Source organism: Phocoena phocoena, chromosome 19 (assembly GCF_963924675.1).
Source record: "Phocoena phocoena chromosome 19, mPhoPho1.1, whole genome shotgun sequence".
NCBI classification, from domain to species: Eukaryota; Metazoa; Chordata; class Mammalia; order Artiodactyla; family Phocoenidae; genus Phocoena; species Phocoena phocoena.
This window is the reverse complement of record NC_089237.1, coordinates 716526-742032: the sequence shown is the minus strand read 5'-3', so window position 1 is coordinate 742032 and position 25507 is coordinate 716526. Positions and strand designations below refer to the sequence as shown.

At 47.0% G+C, this 25507-nt stretch overlaps 1 protein-coding gene across 1 annotated transcript in view; it reads left to right on the top strand.

The window, feature by feature from the left end:
* PRKCA (protein kinase C alpha) overlaps positions 1-25507 on the top strand; it is a 364351-nt gene that overhangs the window by 143545 nt on the left and 195299 nt on the right. Inside the window, exon 3 of the mRNA XM_065897487.1 lies at positions 11598-11680. Within this exon, the coding sequence (XP_065753559.1) occupies positions 11598-11680 (83 nt within the window). The remainder of the gene's footprint in view (positions 1-11597; positions 11681-25507) is intronic.

Sequence of the window (25507 nt, the reverse complement as noted above, 5' to 3'; positions counted from 1 at the left end):
CACCTGCCCAGCTTCCCGCCCCACCCAGAAAAAAAGCTTCCAGAGGGCACAGTTTGGAAACTACTGCAGTAGAGTCTGAACTCTCCTCTGATTCTGTTATTCTCGGATCCTCAGTGATGTTTACCGCCTTTTAAGAAGGTGAATGCTAGAGTTTACTTCTCTGAGCTCCTCGACCCTTGAGGATTCCAAGTGCTTGTTTTCTGGGTGGTTTAATACTTGTGTGGGAACGTGTGTTACATCACCACTAAAGACTGAGCAAGTACTTTACATAATCAGCAAGTGTTCTACAGATAGGATCGTTGTTACAGTTTTGATTGCAAATACTAGCTAATGTATAAAGCAGGACATAGGGGAAAAAAAGCCGATGATTTCAATTTGGGACTTCCGAGAACACTTCTGTATTAAACCCTTGAAGAGTTCTGACTTTATTAAACTCCTGAGCAAATGAGTCTGAACAAATGCCCCCAATATTTTTGAATTACACCATTTCCATTTCACCAGCAATTTAGGTTTGAAATAACTTTTTTTTTTTAACCAACAGTCACCCATAATCTTTGTGGGCCCTTATTTTTTCCTGTGGAAGTGTGAACAGAGCCCTAACTCACGAGTTTGTTAATTGCTTCCTGCTGCTTTGGACTTAAAGCTGTCCTCAGTGTTCACCGGTGATGCAGGTATATTTTATAGACACAGATGTGCTGTTCCATGGAGCTGTTACAGGCTGCTCTTGTTCATCTCCCTTAGGTGAAATCTGAAGTTTTTTTTTTTTTAATACATAAAGGCATACATTTATTTATTTATTATTTTTGGCTGCGTTGTGTCTTCGTTGCTGTGCGGGCTTTCTCTAGTTGAAGCGAGCGGGGGCTACTCTTCCTTGCAGTGTGCGGGCTTCTCATTGTGGTGGCTTCTCTTGTTGTGGAGCATGGGCTCTAGGCAGGCGGGCTTCAGTAGTCGTGGCTCGTGGACTCAGTAGTTGTGGCTCATGGGCTCTAGAGCGCAGGCTCAGTAGTTGTGGCGCACGGGCTTAGTTGCTCCGCGGCATGTGGGATCTTCCCAGAACAGGGATCGAACATGTGTCCCCTGCGTTGGCAGGTGGATCTTTAACCACTGTGCCACCAGGGAAGTTCCTGAAGTTGATTTTTGTATGAAGCTTTACCTGGACACTGTAGACTTAACCTTCTCTTAGTAACCTGGGTTCCATTTGAGAAGCACAGTGTTGCTATTTTCTTAAACACACACGTACCCATCTAAACACACTTTTCATTTATTGAATTATTTACTTTCAAGATACTGCCTTGGTTTATATGTGTGTATATATAAGTTTTCTAGGGCTGCCATAACAAAGTACCACAAACTGGGGGGCTTAAACAGAAGTTCTGGAGGCTGGAAGTCCAAAATCAAGGCATCGGCAGGGTTGGTTCCCTCTGCGGCTGAGAGGGAGAATCTATTCCATGACCCTCCCCTGGTCTGAGGGTTTGCTGGCAATCAGGCACTTCTTGGCTTGTGGAAGCATCACCTGACTTCCGCCTTCATCTTCCCAGGACATCCTTCCTGGGTGCCCGAATTTCCCCTTTCTATAAGGCCACAAGTCATATTGGATTTGGGGCTCACCCTACGTCAGTATGATCTTAACTAACTATATCTGCAACAACCCTATTTCCAAATAATTTCATGTTCTAAAGTACTGGGGATTGGGGCTTCAGCATGAATTGTGGGGTATAGGAGGACACAGTTCAAGCCATGACAGTATGGCTAATGCCTGAAATGATGAGATGACAGACATTGTCATTTGGCAATTCTGGGTAAGAGAGATGGGTAGAAATGCCAATAAATTCCACTGAGTGTGCTTCCGAGACTTGAAAGACAACTGTTGCAAGATCGTAAATTCTGTCCTGTGGAATTGTCTGATGATCCTTGACATAGTAGGTATAAAAGAAACTTAGTTTACACGTCTCTGCTCCGCTTTCTCTGATTAACTCTTCGTCAATATAGTGACATAATTTCTTCAGGGCCTTTGACCAACGGAGGGAGAAGAAGACCTTGACCCCATTTAACTTGTGTTTTAGCCTTTTATTATGTATGTTTCCAAATATCTGCAAAAGTAGAGGGAATGAAGACTGTATACCCATCTCACAGCTTCGGTAATTGTTGGCTTTTGCCAATCTTGTTTCATTTATCCTTTTTTTTTTTTTCTTGCTGGAGTCTGTTAAAGGAAATTGAAGACATCCTATTTTTTAAAGGTAAATGAAGGAGATTACAATTTGTGACTATTAAAATTAAGAAAGAGAAAGGTAAAACTGCTCCATAATATAAAATATACCCTGGTTTCTGCATTATAACTGAAGTAGAAAAAAAGTGGGAGGTAAAAGGAGGAGGAGGGACAGAGAAGATGTGAGAGACACCTCTTCCTTTACATGTTGTTTTTCTTAAGTAGACCCTGTGCTCCTTAAAGGCAGACACCATCCTTGAACCTTCCTGCCTGGGGAGTGGGGCTGGACGGGAGGTGCTTGATAAACATGTGCTGAGTAATTGAATAAGAGTGAAGTTCCCCCAAAGCCTTGCACAGACCCACTGAGAAAAACACATATTTGGCTATAGAGCCAGAGAAAAGGAGAGATCCCCCAGTTACTTTCCCTGACATTCAGTCCCAGTGCAGCATTTTCACAGCCCTAGAGAGAGATAGGTTTCTCCCTGCTGCGTGCTGTGCCCCAGGCGAGATGGGATTAGTTAGGAGCTAGAGGTTTTGTCTACACTGTAGGAGATCATTCTTCATTTGCTTTGAGAATTGAAGCATGATTCCTAAGTGTATTTACCACCTTCCATCCTCCCAGGATTCTGGAGCTGCAGCTTCTTTTGCCCGCCATTCTTGGAAAGATTCGGGGTGCCCTTAAAACAAGTGGCATGCATTTTGCTGAAAGAGTACAGTCTCAGGTGTCCTTACAGCAGGCAGACCTGTGCTCTTGTAAGTGAGTTACCTCCGTGCAGAGGAGACAAGTCCTGTTCTGCTAAAATAAGGGGGTTCTAGACTGGAAGCGGAGAGAGAAGGCAAAGTCTGTGGTTCTAGAGCCCAGTTCAACCTTACCTCCTTGCAAGTCCCTCACAAACCCCAGTTGAAGTCATTCCAGACTGAGAAATAAAAGACTGAAAAATACTGCAGTGAGAGTGAACCCCAGTGTTAACTATGGACTTCGGGTGGTGATATGTCAATGTAGGGTCGTCGGTTGAAACGAATGCCCCATTCTGGTGGAGGACGTTGACAACAGAGACAGCTGTATGTGTGTGGGGACAGGGGGTCTGCATGGGAAAGCCCTGTTCCTTCCACTCAATTTTGCTATGAACCTAAAACTCTAAAAAAAATTTGTTAAAAAGTGTTGTAGAGAGAAGTCTGGTATTATGGACTTGATAAACACTTGTGTAGAACGTGTGCAGTGTTTAAGCATCAAAACAAGGGCGTCCTGGGTTGTGGGTGTTCAGATAGGGGCTCTTGTTGCCAGGGTAGGAAGGCTTTATGCCCTTAAGAAGTTACAAGGAAAGTTGGATGTTTAGATGATGTTAAAGTCGGCACAAAAGCACTGCAGATTTGAGCTTAACCATCAAACCTTAGGGTTTCCCTTCAAACACTGTTGCATGATTTGTCCCCTACTTTAAGGGAGGCGCTTGGTTCCATGACGCAGATCAGCCTTTATACTACAGTTAATGTAGTCAGATTTTATTACTGTATGTTGATAGTTGGCATCAGAAAAGGCCATGCCATTTCAGTTCTGAGTTGAATATGGGAAGAAGTTGAAATAAGTAAAGGAAGGAAGACTGGCTGTCAGCTCCCTGTCGGCACGTGCACGGCTGTCGTCTACATTCTTCCGTGACGCTGGGGCTGTGATGGGCCAGTAACCATCAAAGCTTAGCTTTATTCTACGGCTGCAGAGGGAGCTTCTCTTCTGGAGACTCCTGTAGAAAATCCTTTCTTCCTTCAGCCCCTCCAGGCCCCCCGCGCTCTCTCCTCTCATACCACCACCTCCTTTCCACGTCACCTGCAAAGGTGGGTGTCCACAGGACCCCCCCTTCCTGGAGTCCTCACTCACTGCCTTGCCTTCAGCTGTCAGTCAAGTGATGCCTCTCAGACTGTCGTCTGCGGTCGCCAGCTGTCCTTTGACCCCCAGCTCTGAAGTTCTCTTGCTGCCTGACACTGTATCTTGGTGACCCCCCAGGACGTCATGTGCAACTTGTCGAAACCCGAGGCCCCTGTTTAAACAACGGCACAGGGAAAAGTCTCTCCTCCTTCAGCTAGTGTAATTCCCATGAACAGCTGGCCCATGCTGCGGGTCCCCACGTCCAGGTCGATTCTTTCTTGCCTCTTGGTCTCCTCCGTTCATTTCCACCACCTGCCGGTTCTCCCTTTGTCATTCAGGCTCCTTCAGCTGCAGGTGCAGACAGCTCGGGTCCAGCTGGCGTTAGCCATAAAAAGCATGTATGACACGCGCTTCTGTATCCAGGTGTATTAAATTAGATGGGACGTATGAAGGTACAGGTGTATATGAAGGAAGTGAAAACGTTAAAGGGTGTTCGACGGATCACGGACCTGGAGGGCGAGTGCCACACCGACACTGAGATCCGGTCTCTGTCTGTCTGTCTCTTCCCCCTTGGTCTTCTCTGCTCCTTTCACCTCAGGGCTCTCGTCTTGGCTGTAGCATGGCAATACTCTTGGCCTAGATCCTCTGGCTAAGAATGTGGGGACCACCTCTGGCTCCCCTTCCTTCACACCTCGGGTTCAGTTCCTCAGCTCTTTCTTCAGAGTACATCTCAGTTCCAGCCAGGGAGGAATGCAAATGAGGAAGCATCCGTGGGACTTGGTGACGTTAGAGAGAAAGTTGAGAGGACGTTAAAGGTGATTCTTCTGGGGAAGGGCAGAAGGGGGCTGCCTGGTCAGAAATAGGAATATTAGGGGTTTTGACAGGGTCTGTTTGGGAGAACGTGCACAAAGGCATAGGGGCAGAATCAGTGTGCCGGCTGAAGAATGGCATTCCTTATACTATGTGATAAAGCACATTGATTTGATTTGTTTTCATACAACTTCAATGTGTATCACGCGAGAAGACTGTTTTCATTGTTACAAATCTGAAACCAATAATTTTCTTTTAACGTGCAAATATAATATAAGCTCAGTTTTTCGTTACTTTCCCTACAAAGCCGAAAGCAGCTCGCTCGCCTTAGAGAGTTTCATTTCACTGCGTTCCGATGTGACGTTACCTTCCATTAATCCCTTCCAGCTAAGCAAAATTTAATTAAAACCATCTCACATGACGACAGCCATTTGTGTATTTAAAAAAAGGAACTCGCAGAAGCTCAGCTACCCATCTTCTGCTCTGAATGAAGTCAAACTATTAAATTTAGTAGGTTCCTTTTTTGAATTCAGGATTCGTTACATAATGGCTTTTACCCCATTAATTTTGGACAACAAGGTTTTTATGCATCTGTTCCATGTTACCTGACTGTGAACTGAATTTGAAATGATACGGTCTCAAGGCTTGGAGGTGAAAGGGAATTATTGTTTAAAAAGAAATGGAAAATGACACATCAGTATGTATTTTTTCCCCACAGTGGGCATGGCGATCTTTGTGAAGTGTGAGCAGGGATGATCCCATTTTGCGTGTAACGAAGTGACAAAGTATCTCAAGGATTTGGTAGGAAAGCCGGGCTCACAGGGTGAAGGTCCTCGTTTCCATCGCTGGTACTGATGCATGTGAGATGTGAGAGTCAAAGGAGCGCATCTCTAATCCTACACGATTGTGTGAGTCCTTGGCCCTGAAACTCAGTTTTCCCCATGTCCCCAGTCTGATCTGGCATGGACTTTGTGTAGAATCTTATGAAATGGAAGTAAATACTTCCTTGGTTTTGGAGCTGTAACTCCACTGTGAACACAAGAAAATCATAAATTCACATAAGCGAGACTCTACAGCTGTGCCCCTTGTTTATAGCTTCATAAATGTCAGTCACTCTAGTTTGACGCATTACTTAAATTATATCATGGTAAACTATACATAACATAAAATTTACCATTTTAACCATTTTTTCGTGTACAGTTCAGTGGCATTTAGTATAGGCACAAGGTTGTACAATCATCACCACTTACCATTTCCAAAATCCTCTATCATTCCAAACAAACTCCGTACCCACCCACACCCCGCATAACCTCTGTTCTACTTTACGTCTCTACGGGTTCTAGGGATCTCATACAAGTGGAATCATATGGTATCTGTTCTTTTGCGACTGGCCTGTTGCACTCTGCATGTTTTCCAGGTTCACCCACGTTGTAGCAGGTGTCAGAATTTCCTTTTTAGGCTGAATGATGTTACGTTGTATATAGAGCACATTTTGTCGATCCGTCTACCTCTTGATGGACATCAACGTTGTTTCCACATTTCACTACTGCAGTGAGTCTGTTATGAACACCAGGGCACAAATCTCTGCTTGAGATCCGCTTCCAGTTCTTTTGGTTTTACACCCAAAAGTGGAATCGTTGGATGGTAGGGTAGTTCTATGTTTGATTTCTTGAGAAATAGCTGTACTGTTGTCCACAGGGACTGTACCGTTTTACATTCTTACCAGCAGTGGACAGAGGTTCCAGTTTCGGCTCATCCTCACCGTCACCTGGTGCTTTGCTTTCTTCTTTCTTTTAATAATAGCCTTCCTAGTAGCTATGAAGTAGTGACTGATCGCCTTTTTTGTGTGTGATCGTGGCATTTTTAAGGAGGAGTTTGCATTGATGAGCAAGAAGCACTTGAGTGCAGCCGATTCCTTGCCCTGTGGCATCAGTTCACCACATGCTTTTTTTCTTTTTAAGTAGAGCTCTGTGCTTGAATGGAGGATGGAAGGCGTCCCTGGGCTTCGCATTTGCCCACCATCACTCTAGGAAACATTGTCCGGTATCAACGGGCTCCCAGTTGCCCGTCTGTGTGACGATGACGTTTGACACAGAGAGCACTCGGGTCCACCCCGCGTGTGTGATGGGCCAAGACAAGTTAGAGCTGAGCCCGCTCTTATCAAATTCGTGGGTGGGGGAACAGAGTCAGAAGGGGGTGTTGTTTCTCTGAGTGGATTTCAGCCCACCCTCTACTGGTTTTTGTTCTCTTGAAACTAACAATCGTGATTGAGAACCGCTGTGAACATCAACAGGTCAGCGTCACCACACACACCTCTATTTTTTGGGGGGGGGGGCGGATTTTTTACGAATTCTCGAGCCAAACATAGTGACTTATTTGTTCTGTATCTGAAACATACTTTTGACAGATGGCGAAAACTCGCCTTAATTTCCGTTCATTTTACTTCCATAAGTAAGATGAGCGTGCAGTATGGATCGGGAGAGTGGGTATTCTCAGTTTTAGAGCCAGGTAGCATTAAGAATCGCTGTCTGTCCAGGCCTGTGGTCTGGATTACTTTTTGTCCTCCATGTCGTTTGCTTAGTGCCGTGTGTCATCCGTCACTGCCAGCCAGCAGGAGTGCATCACAGAGCATTAGAGGAGAAGCCATTTTATGCTTAGAAAATAATTGAATGAAGATTTACTTTGCGGCTTCAAGCTGCAGGATAGCTTCGTATTTTCAAACCTCTCATTTGGTTATGTAAGCAGAGGTGACCCAAAGTCTTTGAAAATGAAACCCCATTCAGAGTCGTATAGGCCAGCCTGGGCTTGCTTCAGCAAAGGCTCCTTGAGGGGCCAGGGGTCCAGCTCCAGGACACAAACCATGGGGTAGGAAGCTGCCAGGCCCTGTGTCTCTACTTCTTCCGCCTTTGCCTGCCAAGGTCAAGCACATATGTATGGCAAGCGTCCTCCTGTGTGATCCCCGACCCTCCATGCTCCCCATTCCCTTGCCCCGCAGAACGTGGTGAGATGCAGACTTTCAGAATTCCGAATAATAAAGGATAGAAACAATAGCACCTAATTGTTAGCCCAAGGAAGTCTGTGCTGACCTGGTGAACCCAGGGCCTTCTCTTGTTCTATTCAGTGCTTTCCTCAGTCTTCAACTGCACTAGCAAGACGTCACAAATGTTGGTGTTCTGTTGTCTTACAAAGTAAGAATTACCCACCTTAGTTTAGAACCTGAAGCCAGAGGTCAAGGCCGGCTGTCAGGGATTTCGGAGTGTCTGGCCCTTGCTCCATTTCCTGGGCAGCCGTTCCAGGCAGTGCTGCTTCCGCCTGGAGTCCGCTCCAGCCCAGCTCCTCTTCCTGGCCGCCCAGTCTCCCCGCAGCTGGGGCTGGAGTGAGCCGAGAGGGTCTCTGGCGCTCCCTCTCCTTAATCAGCCCCCATCCCCGGCCTGGGTGCTGGTGTGTTCTTTTTCATTAAGTCTGAATCTTGAGTCGTTGAACGGGCCTTGCAGGGTCTTCATCCCCTGATAACTCTCCTGGAGGAGTCGCTCTCTGGACTCTTCTCCCCCCTCTCCCGTTGGGGGAGTGAGTACAGGCACCTGAGATGTAAGGTGGGGCGAGAGGGGCCGCTGAGGCAGGTTGGGAAGAAGTGATTTTGGGGTGGCTGGGGTTTTTGCTGCCCTTTCGGATTATATTGTGCAGTGAGGGTGCGGTTCTTTTCAGGATAAAACTGGACATGCGATTTAAGGCGTACAATCAATACACGGCCAGCTGGAGAGATGTAATTGCACTGACAGGTAAATGGGGATTGAAAGGACAGGTGCAAACACCGAACTAGCCAAAGGGATCTGATAAATATGGATTTTCTTAAGTGTCCTCCTGAATGAGATGGACAAAAAAGAGACGAAAGGCTCGAATGTTTGAATGATTAAGTAGGGAATCAGAATGCGCCTTTTCCCTTCAAAACACCGTATCCATAATAAACTGTGATGAGGAAATAGGGCTCCCGTGGCCCTCTCCCTTTAGTGATTTATCATCCTAATCCCAGTAAGTGAAAGCTGACTCTGTGTGGGGAGAGCAAGCTGATGGGATTAATCTGAGCCGTCTGCGCTGCTTTATTATCCATCCTTAGGGAGTGGCGCGATGGGGATGCTTCAGCAACACCGGGAAAGCCCGCTGCTCTGCAGGCTGTTAGGAGTGAAGTGCTGCCCTTTGCAGTGTCTGGGCCCTGCCCGGGCAGCCAGGGGCTCTTTCCTCTGCTCCTTTACAGTACCCCCCCTCGGGCCCCAGCGGTGCCCAGTGGGCAGCAGCCCGAGAGAACCCCTTCCTCAGGTTATCTCTGCTTCTGAAAGGATGCTCCTGTGAGGTCTTGAGTGTTCACCTTCCTGTGGACGGTTCCCTCACTTGTCCAGTTCTGCCTGCTCATGCCGAGTCTGAAGTATTTTTATAAAAGATATACTTTTACAGTGACCTTGTATTACGACCATCTTAAAATAAAACTGTTTAAAAAGAAAACAGTCATCCTTTATCCTGCTTCCCTGACATGGTTTACCCCCATCTTCATCCTCCAGGTTTCATATGTACACACCCGCATAGACACACACACACACACACACATATATTTATGTGTATATATTTATTAAATATACTTAAAAGTATGTTTTATGGACCCATTTTCCTGGCACCCACGTGCAGAATCTTGGCATCGCCTTCAGCATCTTTTGCTCTCCTGTCCACCAGTGGACGTGGTAGAGGGAAAGGACTGTGGGGTCCAGCAAACCTTAGAGTCCTCGCTCCACTACATAGGGGAGGGTGACTGCACCTAAGACCCTTTTCTGTCTGCCCCGTTCATCTCTCCGTCCATCTGTCCTCTGCCACCATCTCTTCTGTCTGCAAACACTGTGCGCTTGTAACATGCTAGACGGCAGAGATCAGTACAGCGTTTTCCCTTCCATAAAATGTAGACGTCAGAGCATATTAAGTAGTGTTATGAGGACTCAGTGAGATCATGCAGGTGAAATGACCCATCAGAGTGACACAGAACAGGAGGCTCGACAAATGGTGTCTGTGGTCAGCTGGCAGGTCCCATCAGTTCTTCGATTTGCCTGACGTCTCTTACCTCCATCTCTTACAGACTGAATAGTGCTGGGTGATCACTTTCCTCCCCAGACTGTACAGTGGGCTTCCACGGGCCCTTACGGCCTGATCTGTTCAGGGTATTCTTGCCTCAGCACCATTGGCCCTTCAGAAGCACCGCTTTTGTCTGTTTTTCTGGCTCACACCTTTCGGGGCTGCCCGTGCCCCTCACAGATATCCTGAATGTCTTACTGGCCCCTAAATGCGCCCTTAGTTTTAGGGTCTTGGCTCTGGGCAAACCTGCCAGCCTCTCCCACCCTCTCCTGGGCCTGACCCTCTTCAGCTGGCCTTATCTACTGACACATGTGCAGGAAGGTGCACTGCTGGTGTCACTTGTGGGAGTAGACGAGAGCTAGGAACCTGGGAATTTCTAGCCTGCCTTCACTAAAGACTAAGGCCTCACCCAGTATTTCTGAGGGAGTATTGTTTTTTAGCGTGCTCTTCAGCAAAGAACAGCAGAGTAGTGGGTTATGCCCTTTGGAGCTGAACCGGAAGCTTTTAAGGAAGGGTGACCTCGGTCATTTATTTTTTTTGTATCCTCCATGTGATACTTTTCATAAAAATCTTAGGTTACTTATTAATTTCTGTAACTAATGATTCAGTTACTGATTCATCTTCGGGAATACTTACCAAACCATGCTGAGTTTGGAAAACGCTTTGTGTCGTGGATTCGGTAGATTTGCCGGGTCCCCTCCCAGCTAGTGCCGAGCAGGCATATACAAGAGGGGTGTGAGGATGCACCCTAGCTTTTCTTCACTTCAGAGGGCTGTTTTCTGTAGGTTGGGTTTGTGTCTTCAGGAGTTCTTGACGTTCAGAACTCTTCTAAGGGAGTTCTGCACCCACAGTTGGGGATATACACGTATTATTTATAATAAATTATTCTCTTACTAATAGGGTCTAGTGTTTATCAGTGTTTACACACCTCTGTGTTGGTGGGGGAGAGTGCACAGTAATTTACGTGTTGCTTCCTGGTTTATACCTTGGCAGAACTGTCTTACAGTCCCTAGCCCTTCCCCTCAACTTTAGAGAAGAGGAACTAAGGTTTAGGTCTCCCGGGGCCCTGTCCATGCTGGCATCTTGTGGTTCTGTTATGTAGGAGTCCAGTCAGTACCAAATGTGGGGACTTCTCTGGTGGCGCAGTGATTAAGAATCCGCCTGCCAATGCAGGGGACACGGGTTCTAGCCCTGGTCCGGGAAGATCCCACATGCCGCAGAGCAACAAAGCCCACAAGCCACAACTACTGAAGCCTGCGTGCCACAACTGCTGAAGCCCACACGCCTGTAGCCCCGTGCTCCACAATGAGAAGCCCACACACCACGACGAAGAGTAGCCCCTGCTCACCGCAACTAGAGAAAGCCCGTGTGCAGCAACGAAGACCCAACGCAGCCAAAAATAAATAATAAATAAATAAATTTATTTTTAAAAAACCCCAAAACCAAATGTGGCTGAGTCTTGAATGAAATGCCTTCTGATTACTGTTTATGAGATTCTTTCTGTAGTGAAATTAACTTGACTTATGACAGTATGTAGCCCTGTTTGGAAAACAAAGCTTTGTATATTCAGTCTAGATTTTACTAATATTAGTTTTCTTTTTTCTCCACCAGTTTGCTGTTTTGTGGTTCACAAGAGGTGCCATGAATTTGTTACTTTTTCTTGTCCGGGTGCAGATAAAGGACCTGACACTGATGTAAGTAGCCTGGAAACCATTGTTTTATGTTGATGAGGGTGTTTCCGAGTTTGATTTTTTTAATAGCTGAGCTACTGTTGTCCTGGCACATACTGTTAATGGGAAGACTTACCAGTTCGTTGCATATAACTTTGGCTTTTACTAATGAATAGATTTACAGTCCTTTTGAACCCTGGCAGGACCATCCCAGGCTCAGAGGAGAATTTCCCGTTACCTTGTTTGTACTCTTCAGCTCTGGGTGGCACAGTGGCTAAATCTACCAGATGTATAGTGGTAGCTTTCACAAACACAAGGCAGTTTATTTTGGAAAATGTTGACACATTTTACAATGAACATAAATCGCCCTTCGGTTTATTTGTAAGGTCGATTAACTAGTAGGGCTCTCACTGCTTTTGGCCGATGTAACAAACTGTCCCTAGCTGGTTTCATGGGATCCTTGCTGCCTTTCATTAGGTATTATAAATGCTCCTGGTGACTTGAATAATTCAGCGTCTGTTTCCCTGAACAGATGATCTCTGAAACTGCCCACATGTGAATACTTCATCTCTCTGATTTGTGACCTAACTTGCCTGTCTCTGCCGAGTCTCTCCGTCGCATCCCTTGTTGGCTGAAAAGCGGGGTCAGCAGAGCAGAGGGGGAGTTTGGGGGCGGGGGAAGCACCAGTGCCTAAAATACGTCCAGTGGAGGGGAACTTGAGCTGTTTCATGGAAAGGCATGTTTTTAACTGGGAAAAACAATTGCAGGGTAGGCCCGGGAGAGTAGGCATTTCTGGGTGGCATGTGCTGCACCCCTTTGGCCACTAATACTGACATGATTTGCTCCAGGGGAGTCCTACCTTTGGTGCTTGTTCGCATTGTTCTGGGTGGTTTTTTGGGTTTTGTTTTTTTTAAGGCATTCCAAGTGGATCATCTTGCCTTGAGGGAGATTACAGAGGTAGAAGAAAAGAAGTTAGAGGCCAGGAGAGCGCTCTGAGGAGCCCCATCCTGCAGATCGGGTGGGAGAGGAAGGAAGGGGGCCGGGAGAGAGCAGCAGGTGAGAGGCCAAGTTCACGATTCCCGAAAGGGCCTGTCGGCCAGCTCTGATCGCATCTGTGATCTTACTCTGCATCCTCTGTTGGCTCCTAATATTCCGCGTAGATGGTAACACACATCCGGATTCGCACAGGACAGACTTGCTCACCTCGGGGAGCCTTGGTTGATGCCTGTTTATGCCTGTTGACTATCTTCAGCAGCTCCTTTCCTGCTCAGAATTTTTTTTTTTTAACATCTTTATTGGGGTATAATTGCTTTACAGTGGTGTGTTAGTTTCTGCTTTATAACAAAGTGAGTCAGTTATACATACACATATGTTCCCATATCTCTTCCCTCTTGCGTCTCCCTCCCTCCCACCCTCCCTATCCCACCCATCCATGCAGTCACAGAGCACCGAGCTGATCTCCCTGTGCTATGCGGTTGCTTCCCACTAGCTATCTATTTTACGTTTGGTAGTGTATATATGTCCATGCCGCTCTCTCACTTTGTCACAGCTTACCCTTCCCCCTCCCCATATCCTCAAGTCCATTCTCTAGTAGGTCTGTGTCTTTATTCCCATCTTACCCCTAGGTTCTTCATGACCTTTATTTTTTTCTTAGATTCCATATATATATGTTAGCATACGGTATTTGTTTTTCTCTTTCTGACTTACTTCACTCTGTATGACAGACTCTAGGTCTATCCACCTCACTACAAATAATTCAATTTCGTTTCTTTTTATGGCTGAGTAATACTCCGTTGTATATATGTGCCACATCTTCTTTATCCATTCATCCGATGATGGACACTTAGGTTGCTTCCATGTCCTGGCTATTGTAAATAGAGCTGCAATGAACATTTTGGTACATGACTCTTTCTTTTTTTTTTTTTTTTTTTGCGGTACGTGGGCCTCTCACTGTTGTGGCCTCTCCCGTTGCAGAGCACAGGCTCAGCGGCCATGGCTCATGGGCCCAGCCACTCCACGGCATGTGGGATCTTCCCGGACCGGGGCACGAACCCGTGTCCCCTGCATCGGCAGGCGGATTCCCAACCACTGCGCCACCAGGGAAGCCCACATGACTCTTTCTGAATTATGGTTTTCTCAGGGTATACGCCCAGTAGTGAGATTGCTGGGTCGTATGGTAGTTCTATTTGTAGTTTTTTAAGGAACCTCCATATTGTTCTCCATAGTGGCTGTATCAATTTACATTCCCACCAGCAGTGCAAGAGTGTTCCCTTTTCTCCACACCCTCTCCAGCATTTATTGTTTCTAGATTTTTTGATGATGGCCATTCTGACCAGTGTGAGATGATACCTCATTGTAGTTTTGATTTGCATTTCTCTAATGATTAATGATGTTGAGCATTCTTTCATGTGTTTGTTGGCAATCTGTATATCTTCTTTGGAGAAATGTCTATTTAGGTCTTCTGCCCATCGACTTTAGACTATACTACAAAGCTACAGTAATCAAGGCACAAAAACAGAAATATAGATCAGTGGTACAGGATAGAAAGCCCAGAGATAAACCCACGCACATATGGTCGCCTTATCTTTGATAAAGGAGGCAAGAATATACAGTGGAGAAAATACAGCCTCTTCAATAAGTGGTGCTGGGAAGACTGGACAGCTACATGTAAAAGTATGAGATTAGAACACTCCCTAACACCATACACAAAAATAAGATCAGAATGGATTAAAGACCTAAATGTAAGGCCAGAAACTATCAAACTGTTAGAGGAAAACATAGGCAGAACACTCTATGACATAAATCACAGCAAGATCCTTTCTGACCCACCTCCTAGAGAAATGGAAATAAAAACAAAAATAAACAAATGGGACCTAATGAAACTTAAAAGCTTTTGCACAGCAAAGGAAACCATAAACAAGATGAAAAGACAACCCTCAGAATGGGAGAAAATATTTGCAAATGAAGTAACTGACAAAGGATTAATCTCCAAAATTTACAAGCAGCTCATGCAGCTCAATAACAAACAACCGGCTCAGAATTTTATCCTGTTTTGGCTGATCGCTCTGGCCACCCTCCTCCCAGCCTGGGGCCAGATGCAGAGCGTTAGCAAAGAGCGTTTCGCTGTGAAGCGTAACAGAAGGCGCCCCTGTGATCCGCCGAGTCCCCTGAGTTCTGCCCCTGCTCATCTGTGTGTGTGTTGACTTGCCTCACATTTTAATATATTCAAAATTTAAGTTACGAGATGAGCTTTTATTGAATCTGAGAGAAAAAAGAAGTGGGTGAGCTATTAAAAAGGTACAGAATAATGGGCCAGTCCTGCCTGTTTGATCAAAAAGGATTGTGCATTCTTTTCCACGGGAAACTTTTGCCTTTTGGTCCTTGGCATCCAGAGACCGTGATGGTGGCTTTCTGGAGCCAGGGTGTGCGATGTGACTTCCGTCTGAGTGCGGGTTGAATTTACTTATTGAACAAACCTGCAAGCTTCCCGGACTGAACTCACCAGGGAAGTAGTTGGAAGAGCATGAAGGTATCAGGACATAAAGCTGAGCTGAGGATGGGGAGTACATTTTAAAATCATGGGATTATGGAGCTGGAAGGGGTATTAGAGATTTTTCTAGGTTAACTTTATTTTTTAGATGTGGAGAGGGAGGCATATTAAAGAAAGGTAATTAAATGAGCTGGGGCAGTGTCCTGTTGCCCTGGAATACCTGGTAGGTTTGTGGCTGATTCTTTCCGGGGTGTTGGTTGTGAAGGGAAGGAGAGAGGGGTCCCTGGCCTGGTCCTGTGGTCAGCGGAGCACGTTGACAACCTGCTACCTGGTTTCATCATTGAAAGTTCTGTTCAGATGTTTAGAAGAGTGCTGATGGGGATGAAAAAGACCAGGTCAAAGGATGGAAGGATCAGGAACAGGGAAATCTAATTTAAAACTCCCCCAAGCGTTTGTTCCCTGAAAATTAAAGAAATTCAAGCTTTTTTCAAACCGCAGTGTCTGTGCACCTTAATACCGTCTTCACTGGGCTCAGCGGACCCCAGAACATCCACAGGGGGGGCAAAGGAAGCCACAAATCTTGTGAAATCCACAGAGACTGTACCTGCTCTGCCATCTTCAAGAGGAAAGGAACGGAAAATAATGAAAAATAACCTAGGAGTACCCGGATTACAGGAACCAGATGCGAAGGGAGTTAAACATTCTTTTGGGGCTTCCCTGGTGGCGCAGTGGTTGGGAATCTGCCTGCCGATGCAGGGGACACGGGTTCGTGCCCCGGTCCGGGAAGATCCCACATGCCACGGTGCGCCTGGGCCCGTGAGCCATGGCCCCTGGGCCTGCGCGTCCGGAGCCTGTGCTCCTCAATGGGAGAGGCCACAACAGTGAGAAGCCCGCGTGCCGCAAAAAAGGAAAAACAAACAAAACATTCTTTTGAGCAGACATAGTCTTCATGTCTCAAGGAGCAGTCTGGTGGGAAGGATGCAGAAGTGCAGGGAACCTTGAGAAGAGGCTTCTGGGTTCAGTGGAAGGACCACCGCCCCCAAAAAAACCCTCAGGCCAGCCTCCCCACCCCCTGTGGACGAGCAGTGTTCTTTGGCCAGAAATTCCCTCCCAGCATATCTACACACAAAAGCCATGATTTTTGAGACTTTTAAGTGCAAGCCCGTGCACCCGAGGGGAAAAGAAGAGGGAAGCCTTTCAAAGACGCTGACGCGAGAGGTTGGCTGGTTCGCTCGCTGATGCTGCGGGTCCCCAGAGCCCGGCCTCACAGCTGGGTGCGGGCATACGGAGCCGCGGCTGGGCCCAGGACGAGCAGCGCACGCCTCACCTCACATTGCGAGGGCGCTTTGAGTTGGTGTAGAATTGCGGCTTGCAGGTGTGCACCCTCAGAATGCAGCTCGGGGCCGTGCCCAGCACCCCTGCCCTGCGTCCAGGATTTTGTGAGAGGGTCCGCGTTTAGAAATAGCTCTTCTCGCCCTCCCCGCACCCAAATTAAGACTGGAGCCAGGCCACGGCAGGTGGAGGGGGGAGTGTCACCTCGTTTGGCTTGGGGGCAGCGAGCCCTGTGACTTCGTTCTTCCGAAGGGACCAGAGTGCCCTTCTTTCTTCCGCTGCCGCTGGCCACCTGCCTTGATGGTTGTCCCGTCCCTGCCCGGGCTGCGGTGAGGCCGGCTGGGCTGGGTTTGAGGGGGCCGGCTCGTCCTCAGGCCCCTTCCCTGCACTTTTAAAATTTTCAGCTCGAAGCCTTTGTCCTTCAGTCTGGAGCCCCTCCCTGTGCTTAGGACAACCTCTGTCCCTTGAGAATTGTGTCTCCTTGTGATTCCCCTCCTGCCAGAGGGAACACGAGGTACCTGGGTCTCCAGGGTGTGTGCACATGCTTCCGTACGTGTGTGCGTGTGTATTAGCACTTTAAATCCTTGTTTTCCATACTTTGTTTTCCCTGCGCCTTCAGTGAGAAGAGCCACGAAGCGTCACTTTTAGAGAGAGACTCACACCAATCTCAGTCCTGCTGTGAAAGATCATGTCCGGACTCACCCCCTTCAATCTGTAAAAGTGTAGGGAGAGAAGAGTCCTATGTGATGTGTTTAAGATGACACAAGTGCTCAACAACTCTTTAAACGTAATCCTTGGGAGGTTTGCCCTGTGTGCTGGGTATGTGGACATTGGAGAAGGTGGAGGGGAGTCTTTTGAAAGGCTTCAAGCCCTGGAGGTCATCAGCTTCCCGGAGTTTGGTCTGCATTTAGCGTAGTCTCCCTGCCTTTATTCACCTGACGCATCCTCACTGGCCGGTGCCCCTGGCCTGTCCGGGGAGAAACGATTCCTGAAGGGCTTTGCTCTTCTTGTATCTGAGCCGTCCAATTGAGTCGAATTCAGGGGATTTAAAAATAACCTCCGGGGTCATTACTGAAGCTTCCCGGGTTGGGGAGAGCCTCCTCCATGCAGGTGGCATCGGGAGGTGGCTGCAGCCGCCTGCATGTTTGCAAGAGCACAAGTGAGGAGATGAACCAACTTGTTACAGGGCAGGGAAGCTTGCTTCTGATCTGGGTGCCCCTTCAAGTCTGTGAAGCCTGTGAAACCGAGCCATCTGAAGAAGCTGAGAGCATCGACCATAAATGACTGGCTCACAGCCAAAAATGGGACCCAGTGCACAGCTTGCTGCAGAGCTGGAGCAGCCTCCGGAGGGAGCTGGACCCCGTGGGCAGCCATGTGTCCCGAGAACCGAGCTGCCTGCTTTGCCTTTTGACAGCCCGCGAATTCTCTTGTTCTCAAGTTCTTCTCGGTGTCGTAGAAACTGAGCAGAGAAAAAAAGACAGCTAAGTTGTTTAAATTTCAGCCTTTCAAAGCTGCATTTATAACAAAACTAGAAACATGTAAAATAAATCTAGAAATAAATTTAATTAGTGGATCTTCTATTTTCTGAAAGTGTGCTTTTACATGTAATAGGGAAACAAGACCATTGTGCGAGAAAAACCCTGTTATACCCCAAACATTTTTTACATTCCTGAACCAACAAAGTGTGATTTGTAAAAGGTGCAGGCGCTAAAAAGTGGCATTTAAAATTCAGCAGAGGTACTTCCCAGGTGGCGCAGTGGTTAAGAATCAGCCTGCCAATGCAGAGGACACGGGTTCGAGCCCTGGTCCAGGAAGATCCCACATGCTGCGGAGCAACTATGCCCATGCGCCACAAGTACTGAGCCTGCGCTCTAGAGCCCATGAGCCACAACTGCTGACCCCGTGTGCTCTAGGGCCTGTGAGCCACAACTACTGAGCCCACACGCCAAAACTACTGAAGCCTGTGTGCTCTAGGGCCTGTGCTCCGCAACAAGAGAAGCCACTGCAACAAAGAGCAGCCCCTGCTTGCCGCAACCAGAGAGAGCCCCGTGCGCAGCAACGGAGACCCAACACGGTGAAAAATTTTTAAGAAAAAAAGAAAAAGAAAACAAAAAAGAAAGTAAGGAGAAAGATTTCCCTCCCTTTCAAAAAAAATAAATGAATAAAATTCAGCAGAGTAAGGTAAAGAGAGTCTAAGAGAAGGAACTGGGAGCCCTGCCCTGCCGAGTCACCGAAAACCTTTCTAGGTCGTGGTTTTCTTACTCATCAATAGGGAGATTGAACTTGGTGATCTTTACAGTTGTTTTCAGCCCTAAATAATATTCTGTCACCTAAATGTTTATCGAGGGCTTCAAGCTGTGAAGATAAAAAGGTGATGGACAGGTCCTGCCCTCCCAGTGCATCCTCTCTGATGAAAAGGATGCAGATCCTCACACTGTAAGGTTGCATGTGACGGCTGCCATCAGTGGGGGAAGAAATAAGCTCTTGTTGAGTTTGAGTGGAGGGGAGAGTGCATCTCATGGAAGAATGAGGGAAGGCTTCCTGAAGGTGGTGACATTTTAAAGATTTATTTCAATTTTTTTTTCAAAATGTTCTTTTAAAAACAAGTAGACCAGTATTTTTCTGTTTCTCCTGCTGGTTTAAGGGAGTTCATCCCTCACTAAATGCTGCTATTCAGTGGTGTGTAAACTCAGGTGACACATCCTTGCAAGGGGACCTGTTAAAAGAGCACAGGCCAGGGCTTCCCTGGTGGCGCAGTGGTTGAGAGTCCGCCTGCCGATGCAGGGGACGCGGGTTCGTGCCCCGGTCCGGGAAGATCCCACATGCCGTGGAGCGGCTGGGCCCGTGAGCCATGGCCGCTGAGCCTGTGCGTCCGGAGCCTGTGCTCCGCAACGGGAGAGGCCACAACAGTGAGAGGCCCGTGTACAGCAAAAAAAAAAATAATAAAAATAAAAGAGCACAGGCCAGAGAGCCCCGCCATGTTCTGCAGATCCTGGTGAGATCCCCCCAGGTGAACCTCTGAGTGGAAGCCTCGCTGGTCCTGGAACCCCGCTCTGCACTCCTCACGTGCCATGCTGCCACGGGAAACCTGGAAAAGAAGTTATTTCGGGGAAACAAACCCAACCCAAAGCTCCCGTGCTAATTCTGTTCTTCAGTGGGTGGATTATTTTATGTACCAGATTCACAGTAACAGAAGTATTTCCTACAAGGGAAGGGACTCCGGCTACTTTTGCACCAAATTAATTTAGCTGAGAATTAAAAATAGCCTCCAACACTTGCATCCCCATGTGCAGTTCTGGTGCGCTACGGGGGGCCGTGGAGGGTGGGACATCCGTCCTCTTGATGCGCCAGTGAGAAGAGGGGGTGTGTGTGGTGTGAAAATAGAGAAGGTGCCCTGTGCGGGAGCCAGGGGGCCAGGAGACCTGCTCTTGAGAGGGTCACCCCGGGGGCTTCTCAGCTTAATCCAACGGCTGACGTTGCCACTGCACGAATGTCTTTGGAACTCTATGCTCAGAATGGCGCGTACGGCCAGCAGCTCATTCTTCTCAGAATCTCTCCTCTTGCCTGCCCCGCGTCAGCCTTTGAGTGTGGTGTGATTGTTTAGGGGAAGCAGCCAAAAGCCCAGTGGAGCCAGATCTGGAAAAGGGGTGTGATTAAGGTGGGTGGTACCATTTTTGGTCAGAAAGGGGGTAAGATGATAAGGTAGACAGTGGTTTTCTTGGGAAAATTATAAATTGTCTCTGACATCAGACTTGAAAAGCGACGTTTGTGCCTGAAGCATGGAAAGCACGTAGGAATTGTTGCGTAGCTTCTCACGGACACTTTTAGTTAATACCCATATTCTAGAAAACTGTTGTCTGCCTCGACGGTCATGCCTACACAGTGAATTCTTCATGGGGCCGTCCTCTGTCATTTCCCTTTGGAAACCAACAGCCCGGTGCAGAGCCTGGCACAGAATGGGTGCACAAAGAATAGTTGTTGAACCAGAGAATGAGTGGATGAAGGTCTGATAACCTAATTTGGTCACCAGTTGTATTTACATGATCTTGAAATACTTGGCTAGTTTTAGCTATGCGTGCGATTGTTACTGACCTTGCCCAGAACTTAGGAAGGGATGTTTCCTCAGCATTATTGTGTCACCTCGCAGGGTGGAAGCCACACCTGATGGGCTTTCCTTCTCTTTACAGTAGTCGTTTCAAACCATGGTCTCAGCTATTTGGAGGTGAGTTTAAAAAATGGTGGATTTGGACAATAGCGTTTGACTGACTGGGGTCAGAAATTGGTATGAAGGCTTCCTTATTTTTTCTGACCCATACCAAGTGACTTAGTAATATCAGACAGTTCATGATGTACAACCAACCAAATTAACTCGTGCCTGAGAACTGGAGTCTGGGGCCACTTGTGGCTCAAATCATTGGCAGCTCAGAGCTAGAAGTTCTGCGCCACAAGTCATGGCATCTTGGTGATGGTACCTGATGTGTACTTAGCGTCTCTATGTCTGGTGCTTTTTCTGCTATTATTTGTAATCGTTAAATATTCCTTGAGCGTTTATTTCATACCAGGTGCTATGAGATGCAAAGGTTAAAAAAAAACAGGGTCTTTGTCTTCAAGTAGCGCATCCTTAGTGGGAAGTCATACATATGAATCAACATGCTTATTTATTCAGATGATTACTTCCGTGGATAACCCACACACGTTAGTATCTTCATTGTACAGATGTGAAAATGGAGGCTTGGGGGTTAAGCGACCTGCCAGAGTCTAGCAGTAAGTGGTGAGCTTTGACCCAGGTCTCTCTGCTTCCAACCCTGTTCTTTCCTTGGTGCCTCATGGTTGGTTAGTAAAAGCCAACTTCAGGGGCAGGCTTTCTGTTGGCGAAGGCTCTGTTTGGGGGTCGGGGTCTGGGGTCAGTGTGTCTATGAGAAATCTCAAAACAGTAAGAAACTTGAGATGATAAAATCCCAAGATGTTAACAGTAAAAGCATTCGCCAAGAGGACTGACAGTGCCCACTAGTAAAGACTACAGCATGTGATGGGACCAGGTGAGAGCCCGGAGCCATTTGGAGACTTGGTTCTGTTCTCCTCAAGAAAACGGGGAGGTAGGGCTTCCCAGGACCCTGGGTTTCTGGAGAGCCGGCCCAGAGGGCTCTTCGGCTTATGCCAGAGCTTGTTCCTGGATTTTGAGTCACCTTTGTTAAGCCGAAGGAGGAGTCCCATTCCATTAGCTGGTACCTTCCTCACCTCGGCTCTGCTTTTGCTGTTTCATAACTTGCCAGTGGGAGACTCAGGAGAAGTCTGTGGACAGAAAGAAGTGCATTTCCTAGGGGACAGGAAGGAAGACGGAGGGTTTCCTAGTTAGCATTGTCACTGTGACATTTCCTTAGCTACAGTGAGAGCAAGGGTCCAAAACAATGACACCAGTCAGTGAACCTACTTAGTAGGAATTCCGTCTGGGCCTTCGACAGTGGCCGAGAGAGATGAAACCAGCGGGAGAGTCGCTTTGCTGACAGCTGTTTATACTGTGTTGCACCAGAAGCTGTGAGCGGACGCCCTCGACCATAGTCTGTTATGAGCCAGAGGTGAGATGGACAGAGGGAAGGTCAGCTGTTCTAGTCATTTCGCTTCATTCCACATCTCTGTTTATTTTTATAATCCAGCCTGTTCCCAAAACGCATTTATTTTGAGACTGACAGTCCAAGGGTGGAGAGCCAGGTTCTAAGAAGAAGGTCATCGCCATGACACGACTGCGCCCCTCTCCCGCTTCACATTTTCCTGGGGTTTCTACAGGGTCACACACGACAGCTCCGCTGGCTGTTTGCTGTGGCTGTTGGTTGGTTCTCCTCCACCTTGACCTTTCCAGGGGAGGGTAGCACAGGTTTCTTACATAGTGGTGGCAGTTTTCCAAGAGGGCAAGCCTTAGCGCACTTACACATTGTGTCCTGCTGTCTCACAACCAAAGCAAGTCACGTGGCCAAGCTCAGGGTCCCTGTGAAGGTAGATGAGTCCGGGGTTCTCCAGAGAAACAGAACTGATAGGCTGTGCATTTGTGTGTACAGGTGTGGGTGTGCGCACACGGCTGTGTGTGTGTTTCCCACAAAGAGATTTCTTACACAGAACTAGGTCATGAGACGGTGGAGGCTGGCAGGCATTTAAATGTTAATCTCATCCAAAAACACCCTCCCAGAAACACCCAGGGTAATGTTTGACCAAATATCTGGGCACCCCGTGGTCCGATGAAGTTAACTAAGCACAGCATTATCCGTCGCAGGGGGACAGGGCGCAGGTGTGGCCCTGGGAGGGCTGGGCCGCTCGGGCCATTAACTTAACAGTTTACCACAGGATGACTTATTGTGGTTGTGTTGTGATGTTTTCTTTCCCCTGAACCTCACCCATCTCTGTATTCCCAGTGCCTCGTATGATTTCTGACTCACAGGTGATCGTGAACGTGTGTTGCAAGAGTGAATGGAAGAAAAGATGAAGTCTCTGATCCCAAAATAAAATAAATATCTGTAAAATGTTTCATGAGATTCTCTCAGATCAGTACCAGCTGTTTCTTGATCTTAAATTAGTCTTTAGGAAGTGAATTTCCTTTAGAAAGTTTTTTTTCTACCTGTGTCGAGAGAATCTTCCGTTTTTGAGGAACTTATGCAGGATGCCCATTGCACTGTGCTTTGCTAAACTTATGACCAGGATTTGTAACTTGGTGAACGTTTTTCGGGTTAAATGTTGGTGGGGAAGGAACCTGTTCAGAGGAAATGCTTGCTTTGTCGACTGCGTGTTTTGGATCTGTATTCCTTGAAGTCACTGCTAATTGTACAGTTAATCTGGAGAGGTTTATAACAAACCACAGTTCAAGAGGAAGAGAAGTGATAAAGCTGAGGAGTCAGGAGTCTTTGATTTCTTTCCAGTTTGAACTCAGAAGTGCGTGTCTAAGACATGCCTCACTGTGCCAGGATAAATAATCCATGCGGAAGTCATAGAGGTTGCTGTTTCAAGCTCAGGAGAAATTTGTATTGTTATGAGATTGCTGTATGAAAGAATATTTTGAAATGCACAGCCTACACACTGTTTAACAATGGTTGAGGGGTTTGTTTTTTTTTTTTCATGTCATAAAAATCCCTAAGACAAATACCTTTCAGAAGGCAGTGTGCACGTTGCTTGCTGTCTGTAACCTCAAGTCCCTAGCCTGTCCCTCCCCACCTCTTTTTCAAGGCAGGAAGCTTTGGAGAGTTAACATGGGGTAGAAATTTCATACCTGAAAATGATACTTTCCGTGCAGGAGGGTGATTTTAGGATTCTAAGATATGAAGCTGTATCATGACTCATTTGTTCTTAAGCAGGTCGTTCTCCCGTTACTAAAATTAATCACAAAAGACCAGGGAAGCTTGAACAAGGAGAGTTCACACAGCAGGTCTTAAAATTAGAAAGGGAGGCCTCTTTTCTTTTGCATTTGCGAAGTTTGAATGATGCACTGAGGTTTTAGGTAATTCATGTTAATCAGGTTTTTTTTTTTTTTTTCATTACAAATCTGTAATTTAGAGTAACTGAAGGTACAGAGCTGGAAGTGAGGAAGAAAAGTGACAAGTAGAAAATTTAAAAAGGAATCAGGTGCGTGTGTGAAGCAGACCTTCCTGCAAGTCCACATGCCCACCGTCTGCTTGGAGCTACGTGCTTTGGTTTGGTCATATTCTCGCTTACTAAACGCCTGGTCATCCAGGAGCCCAAGGATGGGAGAGTCCGATGAAATAACCTCTGGAAATACGTGCGGTTTGCCAAAGAGCATCTTGCTGTGTCTGCTCATGTCTGCTCCTGTCCCCTCCAGTTTCTCCCCTAGGCAGCATCCCCAGTGGCGTTTTGCATGTATCAGGCAGATCACATCATTGCATTGCTCTGTCCACACTCTACAGTAGCCTTCCTTGACCATTACAGTGAAATGCAAACGTCTTACTCTGGTCAACAAGGCCTGTGGTGACTGGGGTCTGGTTCCTGTCCACCTCACGGACAAGACAGGCTAATAAGCTAATTTGCACCTGAGGGCTTTAGCACTGGTGGATTCTGGTGCCCGGACCTTCACGATGCTCGTTGATACCATTCCGGTGACTCCACAGAGAGGCCTCTTCAGCTCCCACCCTCCCCTCTCCATTGTCCATTAGCGTGTCCTCCTTATGTGCCTTTGATGGTCCTTGTCACCCAGGAAACCGTGCTCTGTATTTGTCACTTGATTGCTGTCTGTCTCTTCCACCAGCGTGAAGCACCGTGCGAGCAGGGCTGTTGTCTCACTCACTCTTCTATTTGACTTAGAACTGTGTCTGCCACGTACTAAGTGCTCAGTTAATATTTGTTGCGCAGATGAATGTACGTGACTTTTACAAGAGAGATGAAAAAATCTTACAGGGTTTTGTTTGTTTCCTTCCGATAATGTAACTAAAAGGAACTGTCCTAGGATCAGTGGAGACGTTTCCTTTTCTGTGACTATAATGCCATACCATGTGATAGTCAGCTGGCCATGCCAGTTGAGCCTAAGGCCTACTGCGTGATTGCACGTATCTCCCTGACAACCAAAAAAGCATGTTCTTCATAATCGTAACGTTAGGACTCTGTGGTCTATAAAATTCATTAGAAAATAAAATGTATACGATCAGTCTTACTGAAGCAGAGTACCCAGTTACCCACCAGATTCTGAATGTCAGCCCTTCTAGATGACTACCATAAGTCTTGAATTTGAAACCTCGAGAATAATTTATACCTAATAGGATCTTAACGTTGGAGATTAGGGTGTGGCCGTATGTTGGCTTGAGTGCAGCGTCCTCTTAGGTTTCCCTCTGCAGTCCTCAGTTTCTTTTACTGACAGTCTTGTGGGCGGTGGGGAGTCGTTAAGTCAATTGTGATACATCCGTGCAATAGCATAGGTGCAGCCGTTAAGAAGGATGGTCATAAAGACACGAAGATGCTTATATGATGCCCCATGCCAAAGCTCAACGTGAAGGTGTTGCTGTGGTTACAGGACTGTGACCGAATTTACGTGCGGAGGG